Source organism: Leucoraja erinacea, chromosome 37 (assembly GCF_028641065.1).
Source record: "Leucoraja erinacea ecotype New England chromosome 37, Leri_hhj_1, whole genome shotgun sequence".
Classification (NCBI taxonomy): domain Eukaryota; kingdom Metazoa; phylum Chordata; class Chondrichthyes; order Rajiformes; family Rajidae; genus Leucoraja; species Leucoraja erinaceus.
The window spans coordinates 13,007,237-13,028,474 of NC_073413.1; the positions used below are offsets into that span (position 1 = coordinate 13,007,237).

Below are 21,238 nucleotides of genomic sequence, written 5' to 3' on the forward strand. Positions count from 1 at the left end.
ACACACACACACACACACGTCAGAACTTGGTGAGCATTCTGAATCCTGTTACTGACCATATACTCTAGCAGGGCTCGCAATTAGGTGGTCATTTCAGACAATAGGTTCTGGAGTAGGCCAGTTCAAGACTATGGGGTAGTACATTGGCCATAAAGTTGCGGCCTGAAATCGCCAGAGACCCGGAATTGATCCTGAATATGGGTGCTGCCTGTATGGAGTTTTCTCCTTTTCCCTTTGATTGCATGGGTTTTCTCTGGGTGCCCTTGTTTCCTTCCTCATTCCAAAGGTGCGCAGGAACCTTTTTCAGACCCAACACAAAACATAATATTTTCCTTTTGTCCAGAGATTCTGTCTGACCTGTTGAGTAACTCAGATAAACAAGATATTGAAGGAGAGAAAGATTGGCGAGAATTTAGTACCCGATATAAGGGCTTGGAAGCGTTCAATGTGAAGAGATATTTTAAGAAGCGTAAAAATTAATTCTTCAGAGTATCTCAGAAATTCCACGGCCTTGATTTGTGAAGATAAACTGTTTCTCAGTAACGACAAGATTTTTTTTTCCGACGATAAAGAGTTTGTGGGAATAGTGGGAATGATATGACTTCCAAAAAGCATGTGATAAATTGCTACATAACGTGCTTGCCATAAAAACGGAAGGCCTTGGAATAAAATTGGTGTAGAGAATATTAGATGATGGAGATTCAGTTATAGTATTCATTAGGGAGATCAGTCAGTCAATTTTATTTGTACAGCACATTTAAAAACAACTCTCGTTGACCAAAGTGCTTTACATCAGTGCAGGTACTAACGTGCTACATACAGTTGTACACAGATCTAACAATACATACATAAACTGTTTACAGCGCCCCCTCGGAGGACCTCAAGAAAAGCTTGGGAATAGAAATAGGTTTTAAGTCTAGACTTAAAGGAGTCGATGGAGGGGGCAGTTCTGATGAGGAGCGGGATGCTGTTCCACAGTGTAGGTGCTGTAACCACAAAAGGGCGGTCGCCCCTGAGCTTAAACCTGGACCGCGGGATAGTCAGTAGCCCAAAGTCGGCCGACCTGGGGGTCCTGGAGGTAGAATGGTGGGTTAGAAGATTTTTGATATGGGGAGGTGCGAGCCCATTAAGGGCTTTGTATACATCTAGGAGGAGCTTGAAGTTGATTCTACCGTACTGGGAGCCAGTGGAGAGAGGCCAGAATCGGGGTGATGTCCCTTTTACAGATACCCGTCAAAAGTCTCGCTACGGTGTTTTGGACTAATTGCAGGGATGATTGGCTGATGCCAGTGTATAGGGAGTTGCAGTAAACAAGGCGGGAGGAGATAAGAATGCGTGGATGATTTTTTTTTCAAAGTCGTCAAATTGGAGGAATGGTTTGATTTTAGCTATTGTGCAAAGCTGGAAGAAGCTAGCTTTTATCAGAGCATTGACTTGTTTGTCAAACTTTAATGCGGAGTCAAATATCAAGCAAAGGTTTTTGATGTGCGGTTTCAGTAAGGAGGTTAGGCTTCCAAGGCTGGTCGAGTAGGATGACCTCAGACTTGCTCTCGTTTAGTTGGAGGAAGTTCTGCCCCATCCAACACTTTATATCTTTGAGGCAGTGCATGAGGCTGAGTAGATTTGATCGGTTTTGGGTTTCAGGGGGAGATAGAGCTGTATATTGTCTGCATAGCAGTGGAAAGAAATGCCGTGCCTTTGAATGAGTTGGCCGAGGGGGAGCATATCCAAAGAGAAGAGAATGGAGCCTTGTGGAACCCCACAGAAAGGGCTAGCTGGGGAAGAGAAAGTTGCCAATGTTGGTGCATAAATAGATGTGTATAGAAAGGAAAGTTTTGCAGGGATGTGGGGAGAAGGCAAAGGAGTGGGATTATCAGTATTATTACAACTACTATTAGGCTGGGTTAGCATCAAAAATGTGTCTAGAAATAGGATTTTGTGACCCAAGTCACCAAACTACATGAAATTTTCACATATTGTGCAATTTTTTAAATATAAATCACCCCTGAAACTCGATATGCCCCCATGAATCAACTCTAACTGAAAGGTAAGATTAAAGTCTGAATTTATGAAAATCTATCTGTATGGACTTTAATTAATTTAATTGCACCATTTTACAATGTGAATAAATTCATTCATTCACTTACTCACTCATTCATTCGTTCATTCATGAAATTGAGGGCCTAAACTATAACACAGTCAATTAAACATTGTCACTAATGACAGCCTGTTGTAGAGTAATAAGTCTTTAACAAATAATCTCGGAGCTGCCTGCGAAAACTTACCGGGAAAAAGTGCTCCGACCGCGGGGCCTAGATACTCGCGGTAAAGTGAAGCCGCGGTCTCAATTAGTAAGTGGCCGATTCGCGATCGCGGAGCCACGGATCATCTCCGGGGGCGGGGGGGGGGGGAAGGCTGTACATAGTGCCGTCTGGAGCGGTAGTTTTCAGACCCCGATAACGGGAGAAAAATGGAGGGATATCGATCGCTCTTTACTGCGAGTATCTGGGCTTTCTTGCACTTCGCTGCACTTTCTGCAGCCTTTTTAATGCTTTTCCCAATAAACACAATTAACCTGCTGCAAGTTTCCACGACATTTATCCCACAGAACAACACATAGGAATCTCCAGCAAAACAGGCATCTGTGAAGCCCCCTCAGCCATGTTGTGTGCTAGCCTGAAACAAAGTGCGTGATTGGCCAACTGGCAGACAACTCAATGTTAAATGTGCTTTGATTGGACTAAAAAATTCCCGACATTTTTCCGGTTTTTCTCTAATTTAATAAAAATGTGCAAGTCTTCTTCATATCGAGTTTCAGGGGTGATTTATATAATTTTTTTTACACAATATGTGAAAATTTCATGTAGTTTGGTGACTTGGGTCACGAAACTGCAGAATAAAGCTCCTCGGCCCACAGCCTATATGGGTTAAGAAGGTTGCCTGGCTTCTTTCCGAATTCAAACATTAAATCCAGAGAACTATTTTGTTATTGGACTATTTATGGTTATAGTGGAATCAATTGAAAATTGTTTTCCAATTATGGCCAGAACCCACAGATGCTGCAAACTTTATAATGTGAACAGGAACTGGGGGAAATGCTGGATATATTTCCTGAGATCATACGTGATGAGTAAAATTAGGTCATTCGGCCCAACAAGTCTACTCCACCATTCAATCATGGCTAATCTATATCTCCCTCCTAACCCCATTCTCCTGCCTTCTCCCCATAACCTCTGACACCCGTACTATTCAAAGTACTCATCCGTACGTAATATTAAAGACTATTAATCTCCCGTAGCATTGCTTATGATATTTCAGAGGAGATATTGAGATAACTGCCGAATTATACCATGGAATCCTTTCAACACATCTAATTTGCTCATTGATACCTCAGGAAATGCATGACATGATTTCCCTTTCATAAATGTATGTTGACTGGCATAATATTCTGGCATCTTGCCATGTCTAACATGGGCTAACTGGTGCGTTTTTTTCATTTTCTTTCTCCCTTACATTAGTGAGTTTAACATTGTGACTTCTAGGTTCTGGAACCATTCCAGAATCTGTGCAATTAGGGAGGATGATAATCAGTGCAACCACAATTTCCATAGCTGCTATTCAAAAAAAACTTGAGATGCAGGTCATTGCATCATTTGATGTTTAACAGCTTTCAACGCCACTAATTTCTCCAATATTATTATTTTACTGATCCTACTTTTTTTTTAGTTATTCAAATTCTCTCGACCTATAGTTCTCCACTTGTTGTGGGTGGATTTTTGAGTTTTCTGTGAAGATAGATAGAAAGTATTTGTTTAATTTCTGTCTTTCATTATTTCACCCAAATAATTTCCCTGACTGACTTTACCAATGCCTTAATCTACATTTTATGACGCCTCAGAAAACAACCAACATAATCAAAGATTTATGTAAGAAGGAACTGCAGATGCCGGTTTAAACCGAAGATAGACACAAAAAGCTGGAGTAACTGAGTGGGACATGCAGCATCTCTGGAGAAACGGAATGGGTGGTCTTTCGGGTCGAGACCCTTTGTCTGAAGAAGCGTCTCGACCCGAAACGTCACCCATTCCTTCTCTCCAAAGATGCTGACTGTCCTGCTGAGTTACTCCAGCACCCATCCTGGTCTTTTCTCATTCTCCCAGCTCCCGGATGAAGGCCGTCATGGTGGCACAGCGGTAGAGTTGCTGCCTTACAGCAAAATGCAGCACCAGAGACTGTTCGATCTCGACTACGGGTGATGTCTTTATGGAGTTTGTACGTTCTCCCCGTGATCTGCGTGGGTTTCCTCCGAGATCTTCGGTTTCCTCCCACACTCCAAAAACGTACAGGTTTGTAGGTTAATTAGCTCGATGAAAAAAATGTTAAATTGTCCAAGTTGGCGATATGCAGAGTACTGCCCTGCCGACTCAATTCAGAGGGTTCAGAAGGAAGGTACAGAACTGTATGTTAGGCTTCTAAACGGTCCCCAATAAGTTAGGGTACTATCCAATTCATCTGTACCTCATTGCTGAAGTTGTACTTTGTCTATGGAACATGCACAGCAATGCTAAGAACTATATTCTGGACTTTGCATCTTCCCCTTTGCACTACCTATTGTACTTGGGTTTGATGAGTATTTATCTATTGTATTGTCTGCTCTGATTGATAGCATTCAAAATAAATGTTGGCACTGTTCTTCGGTGCACGTGACAATAATATACCTGACCCATGCGTTGTGAGTGCTGGTTCAGAAAGTGAAAGTTTGTCATTTTGAAAAGTCTGTTTGAAGTCACTGAGTCTACAACCAAACTCAGTAAATACACTAATACCTTTGAGTTGCCTTAAGGCATGGCTTCAAAGCTGTGTTTGAAATATAATTTTACTGTTGCATCTTTAATTTTGTATGAAATGTAACCTTCATGTTGTTGAACAGAAATCATTATGCATTAATCAGTATACTTTTTTAAAAGTGTCACACTAAAATCTGCTTCTCTCTTGTAGGGCTTATTTGCTGCCCTGTTTGCAGACAACAATGTTACATAAGGGATATCATAGAAAACTACTTCCTAAGGGATACTGGTGAATTGGACCCTGGCTCGAACAAGAAGGTTAGCCAGGTAGTATTTCATTGGCTTGTTGTCGTAGGCTTTTAAACGCACAACTTCTATTCTGTGATTCTAACACCTGTTAAGAATAATAGTTGCTCTGGGTGGTGCAGGCTTAAATCAACCCAATCATGGATCTCTGCATGACAGGCACAGTGATGATCACGAGCTTCTTCACTCCTGTGTCGTTATCTACAACCCCACCCCTGATAGTTCCAATCTGTAATGGGTTTTGATTAAAGGAAAGTTTTACTCCACGTCTGACCACATGATACCTCTGACAGTGGAAAAGTGTCCTAACCCTGAAGGGGCTGTCCCACTGCGGCGACCTAATCCGCGAGTTCAGAAGAGTTTGCCCTCGATTCAAACTCGCAGCATGGTCGACACGTGGTCCTAGGAGGTCTTATGAGGTCACTTGAACTCTCCTTCATGCTCGAGGGAAGTTCCCGCATACTTGCGGCCTCAGCTAGATCGCGGAAAATTTTCAGTATGGCATGGTTCTTTTTAACTCGTAGTGGAGTGGGGTCGCTATTTAGTTACAGGCAGTCGAGGGCAGCTGTAGGCAATCTCCTTAGCTGATTGGGCATTTTGATTGGCTCTGGAGTTTCCAGGACCAAGGAAAACCGACCGGTAGGTAAAATGCCCGCTGAACTTTATTATACCTCTTTTGGCTTCTTAAAAGTGTCTCCCCCCCCCTCCCCCTCCCCCCCCCCTCTCTCCCCCCCCCCCCCTCTCCCCCTCTCCCCCCTTCTCCCCTTCCCCTCCCCCCCCTTCTCCCCCTCTCCCCCTTCTCCCCCTCCTCCCCCCCTTCTCCCCCTCTCCCCCCCTCTCCCCCCTCTCTCTCTCTTTCTCTCTCTCTCCCTCCCTCTCTCTCTCTCTCTCTCCCCCTCCCCCTCTCCCCCCCCCCCTCCCCCTCTCCCCCCTTCTCCCCCTCTCCCCCTCCCCCTCTCCCCTCCCCCCCTTCTCCCCCTCTCCCCCTTCTCCCCCCCTCTCCCCCCTCTCCCCCTCCCCCTCTCCCCCCTTCTCCCCCTCTCCCCCTCTCCCCCTCCCCCCCTCTCTCCCCTCTCCCCCTTTCCCCTTTTCTCCCCTCCCCCCTTCCCTCCCTCCCCCCTTCTATCCCGCGCTCTCTAAAGGACTTACCATACACTGTGCAGCCGTCTTTTACCTTCCTCTTCATCGAGGGTCTGAATGTCAGACAGCACTCCCCCGTTTTCCCTGGCCCCCGCCGTTGCGATGTGTGTATGTGTGCGGTCGGTCGATCCAGCTCGCGGTTTCAACACGGACGGTCGATCGAGCTCGAGGTTTTCCAGGCGAGTGTCCTCGAGCTTGAAGGTCGAAGACACTCTTCTTAACTCGCGGATTAGGTCACCGCAGTGGGACAGCCCCTTAACCCTCTTTAACTTAACTCCTGTGTATCAATAGCTTTGTATATAAATCGTATATGAAAAGTAACATGTGCAAAAAAAAGAGAGCAAAGAACTGGGCTGATATCATCCCTCAGTATAGATTCTACATTGTCTATTACTGATGCTGGGGTAAATCAACTTAAGCATCAGACTCATTGCTATAAATAATTATTTCATTGCCCAAGCTTCCATTATTTCTTTTTCTCCTCCACTTGTCATTGTGGTATGTTCTCTTTCCTCAAATACCTTGTCTGTTCTACTTCAAAAGCCAGGGACAATTTAGGAGCATGGCTTATGTCCTTTCTGAAAAATGACCATCATGGCTTCCGCACTGTGGAGCCTGTTACAATACATATGTTTACATCATAACCTTTGTGCAATATTGCATAGGAGGTGGATTTTAAGGCCTTTTTCCTCTTCCTCAGTTAAGCACCATTTATTTATTCCTCCCTTTGCATTTCTCCCCTTCCACCCACATTCCTTCCTCTCACTTTGCAATTTACAACTCTTTTAGCTTTATATCTCACATTTTGTCTTATCACTGGCCTTTGTCCTGCAGTATGCCTATAAGTCAAGATCTATTTACTCCCCAAATTTTGTGGTAAGCAGACTTCCTTCTGCTGCTTGGTTCCTCATCATTGATGGGGAAAGTCTCAACATTTCCTGACATGATTCATCACGGAGGGGGTGCTAGCTTTTTTCATAGCCTCAGTTTTTGGTGATATGTGAAAGTGAAAGTACGGTTGTGCACTCAAATTATTTAATAACTAAATATAGTTTATTGAAGATCATGTCATAATAGGCCTTTCCTTATGAAATAGGCTGCATTGGCCCTTCAGTGTATGCTTGCTATTGGAACATTCCAATCCGTTTACTCCATCTCCCTGTAATCGAAAGTAAACATTTCAGGTCGGAGACTCTCTGTCTGAACTGGTCTCTGAAAGTGGCAACAGAAGTAGAGTGGTAATAAGGAGTACGATATACTGGTCTTTATTGGTCGGGGCATTGAGTATATTAGTCATTAAGTTATGCTGCAGCTTCATCAGACATTGGTTAGGCCACATTTGGAGTAATATGTTGATGTCGCAGCTTCAACACCGAGGAATCTTGTCCTCTGGTTATGTCTGTGTGGAGTTTGCAATTTCTTCCTGTATACATGTGATTTTCCCCTGAGGAAACCAGGGGAAAATCACATCCCACATGACGAGCTCTAAAAGCTTTAAAATATTAGGTTTTACAAATTCTGCAACAAATCCAAATGTTGATTAATCAGCAAATTAATTCCTTGTGTGGAGGAGGTGCAAGTGGTGAAATAAAGGGGTTTCCCTGTAGTGTTGAGCCAGGTACTGATCATCTTTGTCCCTTTGTCCTGCAGGTATGTACCAGTTGTGAAGACAATGCTGTGTCCTCCAGTTTTTGTGTCGAGTGTGCTGAGTGGTTGTGTGATGCCTGTGTAGAGGCTCACCAGAGAGTGAAATTCACAAAGGACCACACTCTGAGTAAGAAGAATCCAGGGTTCACAGGTAGAATCTTTCAATACTTTTCCGTGTATGTGTGTTTTCACCGCACACCCATGTGACTCAAATAATGTGACTTTGATGTGATAAAGGGCGTTTTCCACTCTCTATTGATAAAATAAAGGGTCCCACTCTTGTTGACAATATTTCTACTGATAGTTCCCATGAACCTCAGTAAGTTGCAATTTTCTTCTATTAACATGGAATGAGAGCCATTTCAATGTGCAACTGAAATCTGCTGGAGGAACTCAGCTGAGCAATATATGTGGATGGAAATGGACAATTAAGATCGAGGGTTGAGAGCTTTATTTGCACAGAAGGAGGGGGGGGGGGGGGGGGGGAAGGTAACCAGTGATAAGAGATTAGGCGGGTGTATGAGGCAAAAACCAGTAAGTGATGGGTGGATCCAGGTGTGGAGGGGGCTATTGGCAAATGGAATCGGATTCACTCCATGAGGTCAGGCTCTTTGTACATTCAGGCCTCGTGGTCGGGTCAATCTTGCACAAATCCACATTTTCAACAGACTGTATTTCTCTACCCATATTTCCATCTGCTATATATTCTGCTGAATTATTTCACAAACTTCCTCGCTGTCCTCATCTCAGCCAATTTTTGGATCGTCTGTAGAGTTAATAATAGTGCACCTTCATTTTTGTACAAATCATGACAACAACAGAGTTCCCTCCGCTAATTATTGTCGAACACCACTGGTCACCTCTATCCTACATCTTCAATGGCTAAGCTAGTTTTGAATCCAATCTACCAAGTGTCCACCTGCCATAGTTTTCTGGGTCAGCTGATCAAGAGGGACCTTGTCAAATGCCTTATTAAAGTTCGTTGACAAGATCCACTGCCTTACCCTCATTAATAATTTTCATCATAACCTCAAAAAACGCACTTGTTTGTAAAACAGGTCCCACCTTGCAGACTAGTATGCTGACTATCTCTAATAAGTCTGTTGCTCTAGATGTGAGTAGATGCTATCCCTAGAAATCTGATGCAAGATTTGCCAGCCTATAATTTCATGGTTCCCTGCCCTTCGTAAACAGAGGAACTACACTGGTTCTGTTGCAGCCCTCTGGGACGCAATGTCTGGCTAAAAAGGATACAAGCACCTTTGACAATCTACTGTCTTGCCTGTCGCAATAACATGGGATAGATCCCATTGGGGCCTGTGAACTTCTCCACCTTAATGCACTTCAAGAGACCCAATGCTACCGCTACCTTAATAGGAACATACCTTGGAATATCGGCCTACCCCTCCTTGATATTTATATTTTTCATGTCCCTTCATATCCCATCATTTTCTGCATTTCCTGTGCCTAACTAAAAGCCTTGTAAACACCACAATTGTACATACTTTCCAGAGAAAGCAATCTAAGTTTGTCTAATCTTTCCTTCTAGCCAATACTCTCTAGTGCAGGCAATATCCTGGTGTACCTCATCTGCATCTGCTCTAAAGCCTCAACACCCTTCCTTAGTACGTTAACCAGAAATGCACACAATACTCCAAATGCGGTCTAACCAAAGTTTTATAAAGTAAACGCATCATAACTTTTCAACTTTTATACTCAATGCCCTGACCTATAAAGGCAAGCATACCATATGTGGTCTTTACCACTTTTTCCACTTGCATTGATACTTTCAGAGAGCTGTGGCATGTCCAGATTACAAGGTTCAACGTAAAAACAAAGATTCAATCAGGGGATGTATTCTCTGCAAATTAGAAGCTAAGTGGTGATTTGGCTTGAAGAGGAACTACTAAGGTGGATAGAGGGAAACTACCTTTGCTAATTGAGAAAGGTAAGTCAAGGGCTCAGGGTCTGATGTTCGAGCTGGACCTTTAGAATTCATGTTTGAAAACAGCCCGTAAGCAAAATGTGGTGGAAGTTTGGAGCTTTCTTCCAAAAGGTATGGTAAAATCTCAATCTGTGCAAACCAAATGGCTGGAGTTTTTGCAGTCATCTTGAGAATAGATTGGCAGAGATGGAGAAACTGAGAGAAAGGGATAATGTCTTTACCGGAGATAAGTGGGAAGAGATGTAGTTGTGGTCGCTGTGGGAGTCGGTGGGTTCGTAAGTGAAGGTTTGTCTCCTGATATGGAAACAGAGATCTAGAAAAAGGAGAAAAGTGGCAGAAATAGTCCAAGTGAACTTGAGGGGTGGAGTTAGTATCAAAGGCGATTAAATTGATGAGTTCTGTCTGACTGCAGGAGGCTGAAGCTTGCTTTTATATGTAGAGCTGTGCACTTTTAATGAGTGCTAGAATTATTTTGCCGTGTTCTGATTCTGATCTTTTATCCTTCCAGTAGATGGAAGGACAAACTGCGAGCGACCGATCTTCTGCTCCATTCACAGGCAGGAGACCCTGAAACTGTTCTGTGAGACGTGCGACACATTAACCTGCCGGGACTGCCAGCTGCTCACCCACAAAGATCATCGGTAAAACCTGTTCTAGTTAACATTCTTCTCCTTTTGCCTCTTATGCTTGTCTTGCAGCTATGCAGCTCTTATACGCTGCGTGGACATATTGCAAACAAGGTTTCATCTTCATATTTGAGATACCTGCTCAGTTTAGACTTTAACATGTATATGAGGGATCAAAATTAATTTGTGAAAAAAGGCCTCTTTGGATGTCAGGTCAGATCTTGATCAGGACACCCGAGGTTTAGCCATTAAACAGCAGCTTGGCAAGGTCAAATATAGTCCAGTATCTGAGCCAGATCTTGCCTAGCCTCTGCAGCTGCACACTACCCAGTCATCTTTGAGTTTCTGTAGTAGGTTGGACTCTGCATGGGATGATTTGAGGCAGATTGTAGAGTAGTGGATTTCGGGCGGAATGTGTGATGCTTTTTAATTTGCTGTAGTCTAATATTTTCTGTTTTCAATTAATTCAATTCATTTGCAATTAGTAAATTATTTGTGTCAATTTTAATACTTCTAAATTTCTGCTGAAGGCATTTTAAAAACAATTGAAGTTCCCTTTGATTTTTTAACCAGTAAAGCTGTGGAGAGTACGGGTGAGGGTTGTTACAGCTTTGCTTGCTGCAAAAAGTTTTTAGCAGCAGGATCCTTGACCTGCTGTGCGAAGAGCATCTGGGGTGGTTTGGTTAGCAGATTAGGCCATGCAAATCCAGATTGTGTGCATGGGTCTGAGGGGACTGGGTCAGCCAGCTGTGTTTGCAAAGGTAATGAGATGTTTGATGTTTCGGGTTGAGATCCCGATGCAGCGTTTCAGCCCAAAGCATCAACCTCTGTTGTTCCATAGATGCTGCTTGACCAGCTGAGATTTCCTTTACTCCAGAGTCCAGCATTTGCAGTCGCTTGTCTCTGTCTAGTTGTGTTTGACAGTAATAATTATCTATATTTTCCCATGATTATTGAATAGGTATCATGCTCTGCAAACACTTGTTTCAATGGTGGCCAAATTTGGATTTCCTAGTCACTTACGACCTCCTTAGACTTCAAGATGTTTCTTACGAAACTTGTGCTTCCAGGTTTCCTGACTGCATAGCAGTAATTCATCCCTGTTGCCTCCCTAGTCATGAACTTATATCCAGGCTTTGGAGCATTACAATAAAGCCATTCTGCCTTGCTCAATGAAACATTGTTGATCTTTTTTGGTTCAAAATAGTCTGTGTTAGAATAGGTTGTATTTAGAATTAAAGTCTAATCTGTTGATACTCTTCTACAACTCCTTGGTAATCCTGATCCCTATCTATCAATATCACTGTTATGTTCATCAGTATTTTTATTTATTTTTTATTTTGAAAAAATTAATAAAAAGATTTTAAAAGAAAGAAAATCAATTAAAAAAAAAAGGGGGGGGCATAAATTGGTCATCAAAACTAAGAAACTGAACCAATCCTCAATTTGGCAACACACTGTCTCCTGTTTACCTTTCGTACGGACCAAGTCGCTAACTTCATTCCTTCGTGTTAACTTCGGGAAGCTCTGCAACGCCCGTTACGGAGACATTTTACTTACTAAAAAAATCAGGCCAAATCAAACGTTCTGACAAATCATCATCCACCGATAGCTCAAATCCATAAGGTAATGGACCGTTTAGATCACATTGGTGACAATTTTTGGCTTTCGCTAATAATGTAACGTTTGTTTTCTGGCACACCAAATCTTTTAATGTCCACCGCAACGTACGTTTGTGTGTATGATGTGTAACGCACGTTGCGGTGTCCACTCTGATGGATGCAGTACTCTATTACATGATCAGGCGGAACCAGTGTTGCAATTTTATTGTTCCATGTGGTATTCATAAACATAGAAAAGAATAAGAAATGTGCACTTACTGTGCCAACCAGGTCACTGGTGGAAACCACACGACAACTGTTACACAAAATGTATTTGTGTATTCTGTTGCCATTTTCGGAAACTTGCCATCAATATGCTATCTTTTCTTATATTTTTATTGATACTATGTTAGTCATGAACCCAATATAGTGCTTGTCAACGTTTTTTGAAGGAATTTGAAATTTGACCCTGTATGTCACAATTTTGTGTGCAGTATTGTAAAAAGACACATATAGTGAACTATAAACCCTAGTATAGTATTCATTGGGTTAAATCTTGCATGAGATGTAAGACCTGTACCTACACCACCTCTCTCACTTGTGTTGAGAGAAATCAATAGTCCATCCAGGTGAGACCTTGGGTGTTCTTCATACAAAAACAATATAGCTGTGGACATAATAATTTCTAAATTTCCAATTGCCTTTCACCTGTCACTTCCTAGTTAACTTCTGTCAGTTTATGCTAATTCAGCTAAAGTTAATTATTTGATAAATCATTTACCAAATTTGACATCTAATACACTTAATTCTGTGCTTGGCTTGAAATAAACTTACTTTTGAAGTTTTTTAAAACGCTCCTCTGAAATGCCTTGGAATGATTTGCCATACTGAGCCATTATCTTATTGTTCATGACAGTTCTGAGCAATGGCAACAATTGCATTCACCGCTCCCAATAGTGCTTATTGAAGGGAACATTTTTTGTACTGTTGTCGACTTGAATAAAAACACAGGGTCAACAAATCCATTTCAAATGTGTGGGAAGGAACTGCAGATGCTGGTTTACACCGAAGATAGACACCCATTCTATCCAGAGATGCTGCCTGTCCTGCTGAGTTACTCCAGCATTTTGTGTCTATCCATTTCAATGAAATTTGTCCTTCACTAAATAACTACAATGTAAATGACTGCATATTCTTAGATTCTGTTCCAAGGAATAAAAAGAAAAATTGTATGTGTTGAACATTTTATTGCATTACAGATATCAATTTCTCGAGGAAGCTATTAAGAACCAGAAGATGACGCTGGAAAACCTGGTGAAGAAGCTGACGGAGAAAAAAACTCAGCTGCAAGTGACCACCAAGCAAGTTCGTACTAGGTGTGTATCCTGACTTCCTCTGGAGTTGTGTACTGTTGCACTTAAGTTAAATAACTCCATCAAAGAAGCTGTCAGTCCTGGTTATAACTGCAGTCAAGTGTTCTATCCTGAGTGGGTGAAAGCTCACCCCCTTTGTTGAAAATATAACAAAATTCTAAACTAAAGTGATCAGGCAGCTCCTTGGGCTCTGCAGATAGCTAGGAGTTGCAATTTGTTCTGTCTCATGAGACAGGATGGAAATGGAAATGAGAACTGCGGTTTCTTGATAGCTTTCCAGTGTGCCTCTGCCAGAGAGTGCAGATACAAATGAGGTTGTGACAGATTGTCCTTGTGACAAAAGCACCTGAATAACCTGTTTGCATTTGCGCGCCAGACTCAAACCTGCACGTTGAAATATGCGGTGCAGAATTCTGAGACTGAATGGTGGGGCAGCTTGCAGACTACCTCACTGCACCAGATTACATTATGATCTTCTGAGCTGTCTTTGTGAAGTTCTGTTAATGGAGTGGATTCCCTGGAGTACTCTGGTTTCCTCGTAAAATCCAACATGTGTGATTGGCCACTGTAAATTGCCCCCAGCTTGCAGGTGAGTGGTAGAATTTGGGAGTGGGGTGAAGGAGGGGGGGAGAGTTAATGTGAATGTGAGGGTAATGTGGGATTTTTGTGGGAGTTTGATGGACCATGTGAACTTGTTGGGCCGAAGGGCCTGTTTCCATGCTGTATCGCTCTGACTAAATGTTTTGTCTAATTTCTCAATATACTGGGCGGCATTGGGCAGCATGGTGGCGTAACGGTTTACTGCCTTACAGCGCCAGAGACCCGGGTTTGATCCTGACTATGGGTGCTTGTCTGTATGGAGTTTGTACGTTCTCCCCGTGACCTGCGTGGGTTTTCTCTGAGATCTTCGGTTTCCTCCCACATTCCAAAGACGTACAGGTTTGTAGGTAAATTGGCTCAGTATAAATGTTAAATTGTCCCTAGTGTGTAGGGTGGTGTTAATGTGCAAGGATGGCTGGTCAGTGTGGATTTGGTGGGCCGATGGGCCTGTTTCTGCACTGAATCTCTAAACTAAACTAACTTATTGTATGTAAAAATCACCCAGGAGTTGATTAAATAAGGTTTGTAGTTTCTTTGGGCTGAGTGAAATTTCCAACATGGATTTAATACTAGATAAGAGACAAAATGCTATAGTAACTCCGCGGGACAGGCAGCATCTCTGGAGAGAAGGAATGGGTGACATTTCCAGTCAAAACTAAGAAGGGTCCTTCTCTCCAGAGATGCTGCCTATCCCACTGAGTTACTCCAGCATTTTGTGTTTATCTTCGGTTTAAACCAGCATCTGCAGTTCCTTCCTACACATGAATTTAATACAGTTACTGCAAGACTTTAAAATCAATTGTAAGGTAACCAGTTTAATCAAATATGCTGTGTTGAGCTTGTAAAGTGTTCAAGGTGGGGGAAAAACTTTACCATATGTTTGTATAAACTTGCATCTTGCAATGGGTTAATTACTGAGAAACCACCATATATGCGGGGCTGGTAGGAGGAGGAAGGCTTTTTTTTGGTGCAGTTGTGTTCTCATTATATTTGGATCAAAGTTATGATTTCATCCATCAGGTTAAGAGATGTTCAGGATATGCAGAAGAAGGTCCAGGTGGAGATCAAGATGGCAATCCTGCAGATCATGAGAGAGCTAAATAAACGGGGCAAGACACTCATCCAGAGAGTGGAGGTAATCACATTTATATTGGGTGGCATATGAGTAATTTATTTGCATAAATTCTGCAATATAAAAACCAGCACAAGAAATGGTGAGCATGAAACGTCACACCAAACACAAAGGAAGGTAGGATTAGCACGAGAAGCCAAGTGGTGCAAGGCTGAAGGATAAAGTGATTTTATAGGAGGTATATAAAATCATGAGGGGCAAGGGATAAAGTGAATGGTCACAATCTGTTTCCCCACGATAGTGGAGTCCATAACTATAGATTTACAGTGGCCATAGATTTAACTTGAGAGGGGAAATATTTATAAGGGACCTGAGCAGCATCTTTTTCACATAGAGGGTGGTTGGTATGTAGAGTGATCTCCCAGAGGAAGCTGTGGAGGCTGGTACAATAACAATATTTATGAGTCATTTGTAAGGATGGAAAGGTTTAGAGGGATATGGGCAAATGGAATTAGCTTAGATAGCTAGCTTAGATAGCCATCTAGGTTGGGCTGAGTGGTCTATTTTCTGCAGTATAACTATGACTGATGAATGATTTTTGCAAGGTTTATATATTTTGTTTTGATTGCCCAACAGAGGTTGGCGGAGGAGCAACAGCTAAAACTGGAGCAACAACATCTTTCCATGTCCAAACTGTACCGGCAGATGGACCATGTCTTAAAGTTTGCTTCGTGGGCCGTCAGTACGGATAACAGCACAGCACTGCTGCTTTGCAAAAAACTGGTATTGTAGCTGTCAATCTGCAATTCTGATTAATGAGTTTCCCATCCTAGTCTAATTGCTCAGTTGCTGCAACTAGAAAATATGTTTATAAGCATGGAAGGTAAAGCTGATTCAGAATTAGACAATTCAGGCTGAGTACATATTGAAATGCTGCCCTGTTTAGATTATGTTTAGAATGCTGAAGAGACTGGCTGCATTCATTATGATCAAGATTTCATTTTAGGAAATGAGGCAACTTAACTGTTATTATCTTGTACAGAATTGTACCTGCCATGTGTATCTTACTTGCTAAATAAGTAAATAAACCTGATTAGTTAATTCTGAATCTGATCCCAGCATGGGGATTCTGGCTGGAGCAGAATTACTTTTTGAGGGGTTCAGTTTAACGGACCTGATCTGAACACCACATTAAAGTTCCTTCAAATTGCATAACTGCTGGCTGTGTATGGTTTGTACACAACAAACTTAGTCAGGCTCAGCAGATAGAGTGATGAATCTTTTGCGTCCTGTGCATTCACTATATTATCTTGTAACTCTTGAAATTCCTCGTATGTTGCAACACATACTCGGCGAATAAAACATGATTCTGATTGTACAGAATTATTATCTTGTACTAAGCTTCCTGCTTAGAGAATCTTTACTTTTACAGATCTTCTACCAGTTACAAAGAGGATTGCAATCAAAGGTTAACACAGAGGAGTTGAAGAATGACATTATTACATTTCTCTGGGACTCTGCCTTTTGGACTAAGAATGCAGCTAATTTTGGTGAGTACTTCAAACCTTGTTTCTGTTTCCAAAACTACTACTGAAATTTGTAACCTTCATGTTGGACCATTTTGCCCAGCCTTCCCTAACTTGTATTTATCTAACACCAGACTGCCATTATTCTAACTGGCTGAAAGTCCCCTATATCATCACCCTTGTACTCACTGATCTGTGTGTGCTTTGTCATTTAACAACCCCATGATTTTTGAAGTTCTCATTCCTGTTTTTATAGTCATTCGTCATCCTGCCCATCCCAATCTTATGTAGCTTCCTCCAGTCCAACAACCTTCCAATTTTGGCCTCTTGCATGTCTTCTCTCTCTCCCCCCCCCCCCCCCCCCCCCCCCCCCCCCAGGCTGTAAATTTCAAGCTGTGAATTTCACACAAGCTGTGAATTTCTTTTCCTAGGCTTATGGCACTACACCTATGTCTTAGATCAAATGTTTCTAGTGCAAGTAACGCAATGTGCAAAGGAGATCCATCAGGGTGTCTCCTGGATTGGAGGATTTTACTGATTAGGAGATATTTGATAGCTTGGTCTTGTTTTCCCTGGGCTGAGGGGTAACTGGTGGTGGTATCTAAAATCTTGAAAAGCATAGATAGGGTAAATAGTCCAACCTCCACAGTTTTGGGGACAGAGCCTTCTCCAGGGCAGCTCCCAGGCTCTGGAACTCCCTCCCCCAACTGATCCGCAATTCCGTGTCCCTCACCATCTTCCAGTCCCGCCTCAAGACCCATCTCTTCACCTCTGCCTATTCTTAGCCCCACGTGCTGTCCCTTTTCATGTGTGCATTAATTGCCTCGTACTGTGTTTTGTATTGAATTCTGTATTTACTTTGTGTACTAGTCATGTATCTACTATTTATTTCATTCCCCTTACATGTTTTTCCTCTACCTGCTAAATTTTTGTAAGGTGTCCTTGAGACTCTTGAAAGGCGCCCATAAATAAAATTTATTATTATTATTATTATTATAATCATGGTAGAGGCATAAGGAGGGGTTTTATGGGGGTTTGTGGGAAAGGTTTTTTCTACGTGGTTGATATTGGGAATGCACTGTCGGAGCTGGTGTTGGAATCAGATACAATCACAATGAGATGGTATGGAAAGGTAGTCCTAATACCTGCAAATGTGATGAGAGTAGTTGTGCAGAATGGGCGGCATAGATATATATGGTGGGCCAAAAGCCTATTTCTGTGTTGTACAAATCTTGTTCTGTTAAGTGCTTTTTCAATCAATGTGCGTTTATATTGTTCGGAATTGTGATATTGTAGTGTAGACACTGTCTTAAAATACATTTTCACAGCCTGTTTATTTCCCAACAGGCAATGTTATGATTGAAGTTCCCTCAGCGTTGTCAGCACATATTTCAGTACAACATCCGTCGATGTCTGTCCATTGCCCCCTGCCCATTGCACAGCATCAACCTGCCCCCCAACATCAGTCCAGTCACTGCCCCCAGCCTGTGGCCCAGCACCAATCAGCTCCCCACCACCAATCTGCCCCCCATCACCAATCTGCTCCCCAGCACCAACCTGCCCCCCACCACCAACCTGCCCCCCACCACCAACCTGCCCCCCACCACCAACCTGCCCCCCACCACCAACCTGCCCCCCAGCATCAACCTGCTCCCCACCACCAACCTGCCCCCCACCACCAACCTGCCCCCCAGCACCAATCTGCTCCCCAACACCAATCTGCTCCCCAACACCAATCTGCACCCCAGTATCAGTCAAGCCACTGCCCCCAGCCTGTGGCCCAACACCAATCTGCCCCCCAACACCAATCATCCCCCCACCACCAATCTGCCCCCCAACACCAATCATCCCCCCACCACCAATCTGCTCCCCAGTATCAGTCAAGCCACTGCCCCCAGCCTGTGGCCCAGCACCAATCTGCTCCCCAGTATCAGTCGAGCCACTGCTCCCAGACCCTGGCCCAACACCAGTCCAACAATCGAATGATTGCACAGCAAGGAAACTCCTGGCAAAATCACGTACCTATGCAGCCCCCCCATCGCCTTCCACCACCCAATTACCAGCAGACAGCTCTCCCACCTCCACGCCAGCCACCTCCACCGCAGAGCACGCAGCAGGCCATCATCCGTCAGCCTCACACGGCTGCATCTTGGCCACCTGTGAACAGCCTCTCGCGGATGCAGCAAGCAGTGCAGCTCGTGAAGCCAACAAGCACAATGACCAGTGCTAATGGGAGGTACCTTCAGCAGATGCAGGTGCAGGTGGTTCAACAAGGGAGCATCTTGTCAATGCAGCAGCAGCAGCAGCAGCAGCTCATGGGTCAGGTGCTCTTACTGCCACAAATGAATGGAATGCAAGTAAGTTTGTCAAGTCATTTCAATTATTGCTTTTCTCATATATCCTTTTGCCAAGGTGAAGCTCGTGTTATTAACCAATTAAAGGGATATGATTGGTATGTGTCGTGGTTTTATATGCATCGTTAATGCAATGGTTGCATACTTAAAAACACTTACTGTGCAGCTCGTTTGAGACAACTTAAGAAGGGCAGCAAAATCCCTCTCCCCAGACAAGATAATTTTACTTTTGCAAATCTTTTGTTAGGTTCTTTGATAATTGTCATCTCTTAATCCGAATGGATCCAGGTTCAATCCTGAACTGCTGTACATATTCTTCATCCCATTTGACTTTCCTCTGGATGTTTCCAATTTCCAAAGAAGTGTAAGTTGGTAGGTTAAAACTTGTCCAAGATTGACAGTTTTTGCTAGAGGGCATAGCTTGAAGATGAGAGGAGCAAAGTTTAAAGGAGATGTGGGGGGGCAACTATTTTACAGAAGGTACTGAGTGCCTGGAACGCATTGCTGGGGTGATGATTGAGGTGGATGCGATAGTGTCATTTAAGAGACGTGGATAGGCATAATATACGGAGGGGTAGAGATTATGTGCCGACAGATCAGTGTTGGTTTTGGCATCATGTTTAGCTTGGACACTGTGGGCTGAAGGGCCTGTTCCTGTGCTGTACTGATGTTCTGATGATACTATGTTCTATGACTTGAAATAGCCCAGCAAGGCATGTACTCGATTGTCTAATTAGTGAGTGGATAAAATCTTTGTTTTACTTTGATATGGAACATCCATGCCAGGCCCTTAGTCATTAATCTGACGCACTCATTGCTCATGGTATCATAATGTTATTTCTGAGTATTTAAGCAACTCTTCTTAATTAAATCTTCTTTCATATTATGTTGGGCAGAGTGTTTCAGGTTGGTCATCTGTTTACAGAAAATCATTATAAACCACTATTTCTTTTATCACAACCTGTGCTCTCCAATGACTGCCTCATTTTGGCACTTGGATCTACTCCATTAAAACTGATCATGATTTTGAACTCAATGATAGACCTGCTCATGTTCTCTTCCAATAAGAGCCCCATCCAGTCACCCAATAAATAAATCCCTCGTTCCTTATCCCTAGAAATGGGAAGCCCCGTTATATAGAAAGCTTACTTCTGTTTGTTTATTACTTTGAGTATGTGCTTTATCATTGGTTTCCTGGTTGTTTTGTAGGTGCGCCAGCCTCAGGGGCATACTCAGGGAGCTGCCAAGCAATCGATCAGTGGGGGTCAGACAGCGACACTGTACCAGCAAATGTCCATGTATCAGCCTACTGTCGTTAGTAAATTACCTTCCCCGACACCCCGGCAGCAACTGTCCTTTGGGCCTAGCACAGCTGGTGGTGTTCAGTCTCCACCAGTGCAGCAAATATCAACATCCACTGGGCTATCAAACACTCCCGGCAGTCGACCATCTCCTCCTGTGCAACAAGCACTGAGATCGAATACTGCTACCAGTCGGCAGTTGCTAACAACTGCTGCCCCCCAGCACGCATACTCCAACATCCCTGCTGCTGGGCATAGTGTAAGTATGTTACATCATTTAACTCATTTGTAATGTCATAGTGCAATACTTGGGGCCCGTTTGTATATATCAAATGTGCCTTTGAGCAACATATTTTAGTGTGCTCCAGACCTATTGTCTTAACTCCCAGCTCCCTCTTTCGCCATTGTTAGTAGCAGAAAGCCAACCACCAACTGGGATTTGGTAACTTACTGTCCAAACATGGCAAGTTTGGGGAAAAATAGAAGACAGATCTAAAAGCAAAAGTTGCATGTAAATGCAAGGTGTTTGCCTCTATATTTTACCAGCATGTAAAGGACAGCTTTCTTCCTTAAGCTTGATGACACTTTTTTGTTTATGGGTATTATTGTGTATAAATCTTTCAGTGGGTTTTTACCAAGTGAAATTTTGGTTAAAAATTCTGCTGATGCAACTACCAGCTTGAAACATGCCTCTATTTGATGTTTGATTCACTGAGATGGAACTTGGGGGGGGGGGGGGGGGGGTAGAGCAAAAATTTGTGAGCATTGTGTGAAGGCATGAAAAAGAGCAGTCACTGGTGGTAAAAATGTAGAGACCAGAATAGGGACGTAAAGAGAAGAGTTGTTGGACTGGAAACTGTTGCTGAGATGGGTCACCAATTATCAATCGGAAACAGTCCAACACAGCTCCAGCTGTGGCATAAAAGTTAGAAAGCTGGGGCCTGTGAACGTACAGCGTTT

At 43.0% G+C, this 21,238-nt stretch overlaps 1 protein-coding gene across 8 annotated transcripts in view; it reads left to right on the forward strand.

Annotated features, from left to right (window-relative positions):
* Positions 1-21,238, forward strand: part of LOC129714008 (transcription intermediary factor 1-beta-like) — a 40,564-nt gene that overhangs the window by 3,004 nt on the left and 16,322 nt on the right. For 6 of the 8 annotated variants that reach the window (XM_055663487.1, XM_055663486.1, XM_055663490.1 and 3 more), the window contains exons 2-10: positions 4,999-5,114; positions 7,884-8,031; positions 10,334-10,466; positions 13,312-13,428; positions 15,046-15,160; positions 15,734-15,880; positions 16,530-16,647; positions 17,971-18,980; positions 20,187-20,537. In XM_055663487.1, the coding sequence (XP_055519462.1) occupies positions 4,999-5,114; positions 7,884-8,031; positions 10,334-10,466; positions 13,312-13,428; positions 15,046-15,160; positions 15,734-15,880; positions 16,530-16,647; positions 17,971-18,980; positions 20,187-20,537 (2,255 nt within the window). The remainder of the gene's footprint in view (positions 1-4,998; positions 5,115-7,883; positions 8,032-10,333; positions 10,467-13,311; positions 13,429-15,045; positions 15,161-15,733; positions 15,881-16,529; positions 16,648-17,970; positions 18,981-20,186; positions 20,538-21,238) is intronic. The other 2 variants (XM_055663484.1, XM_055663485.1) reach the window with 2 other exon arrangements.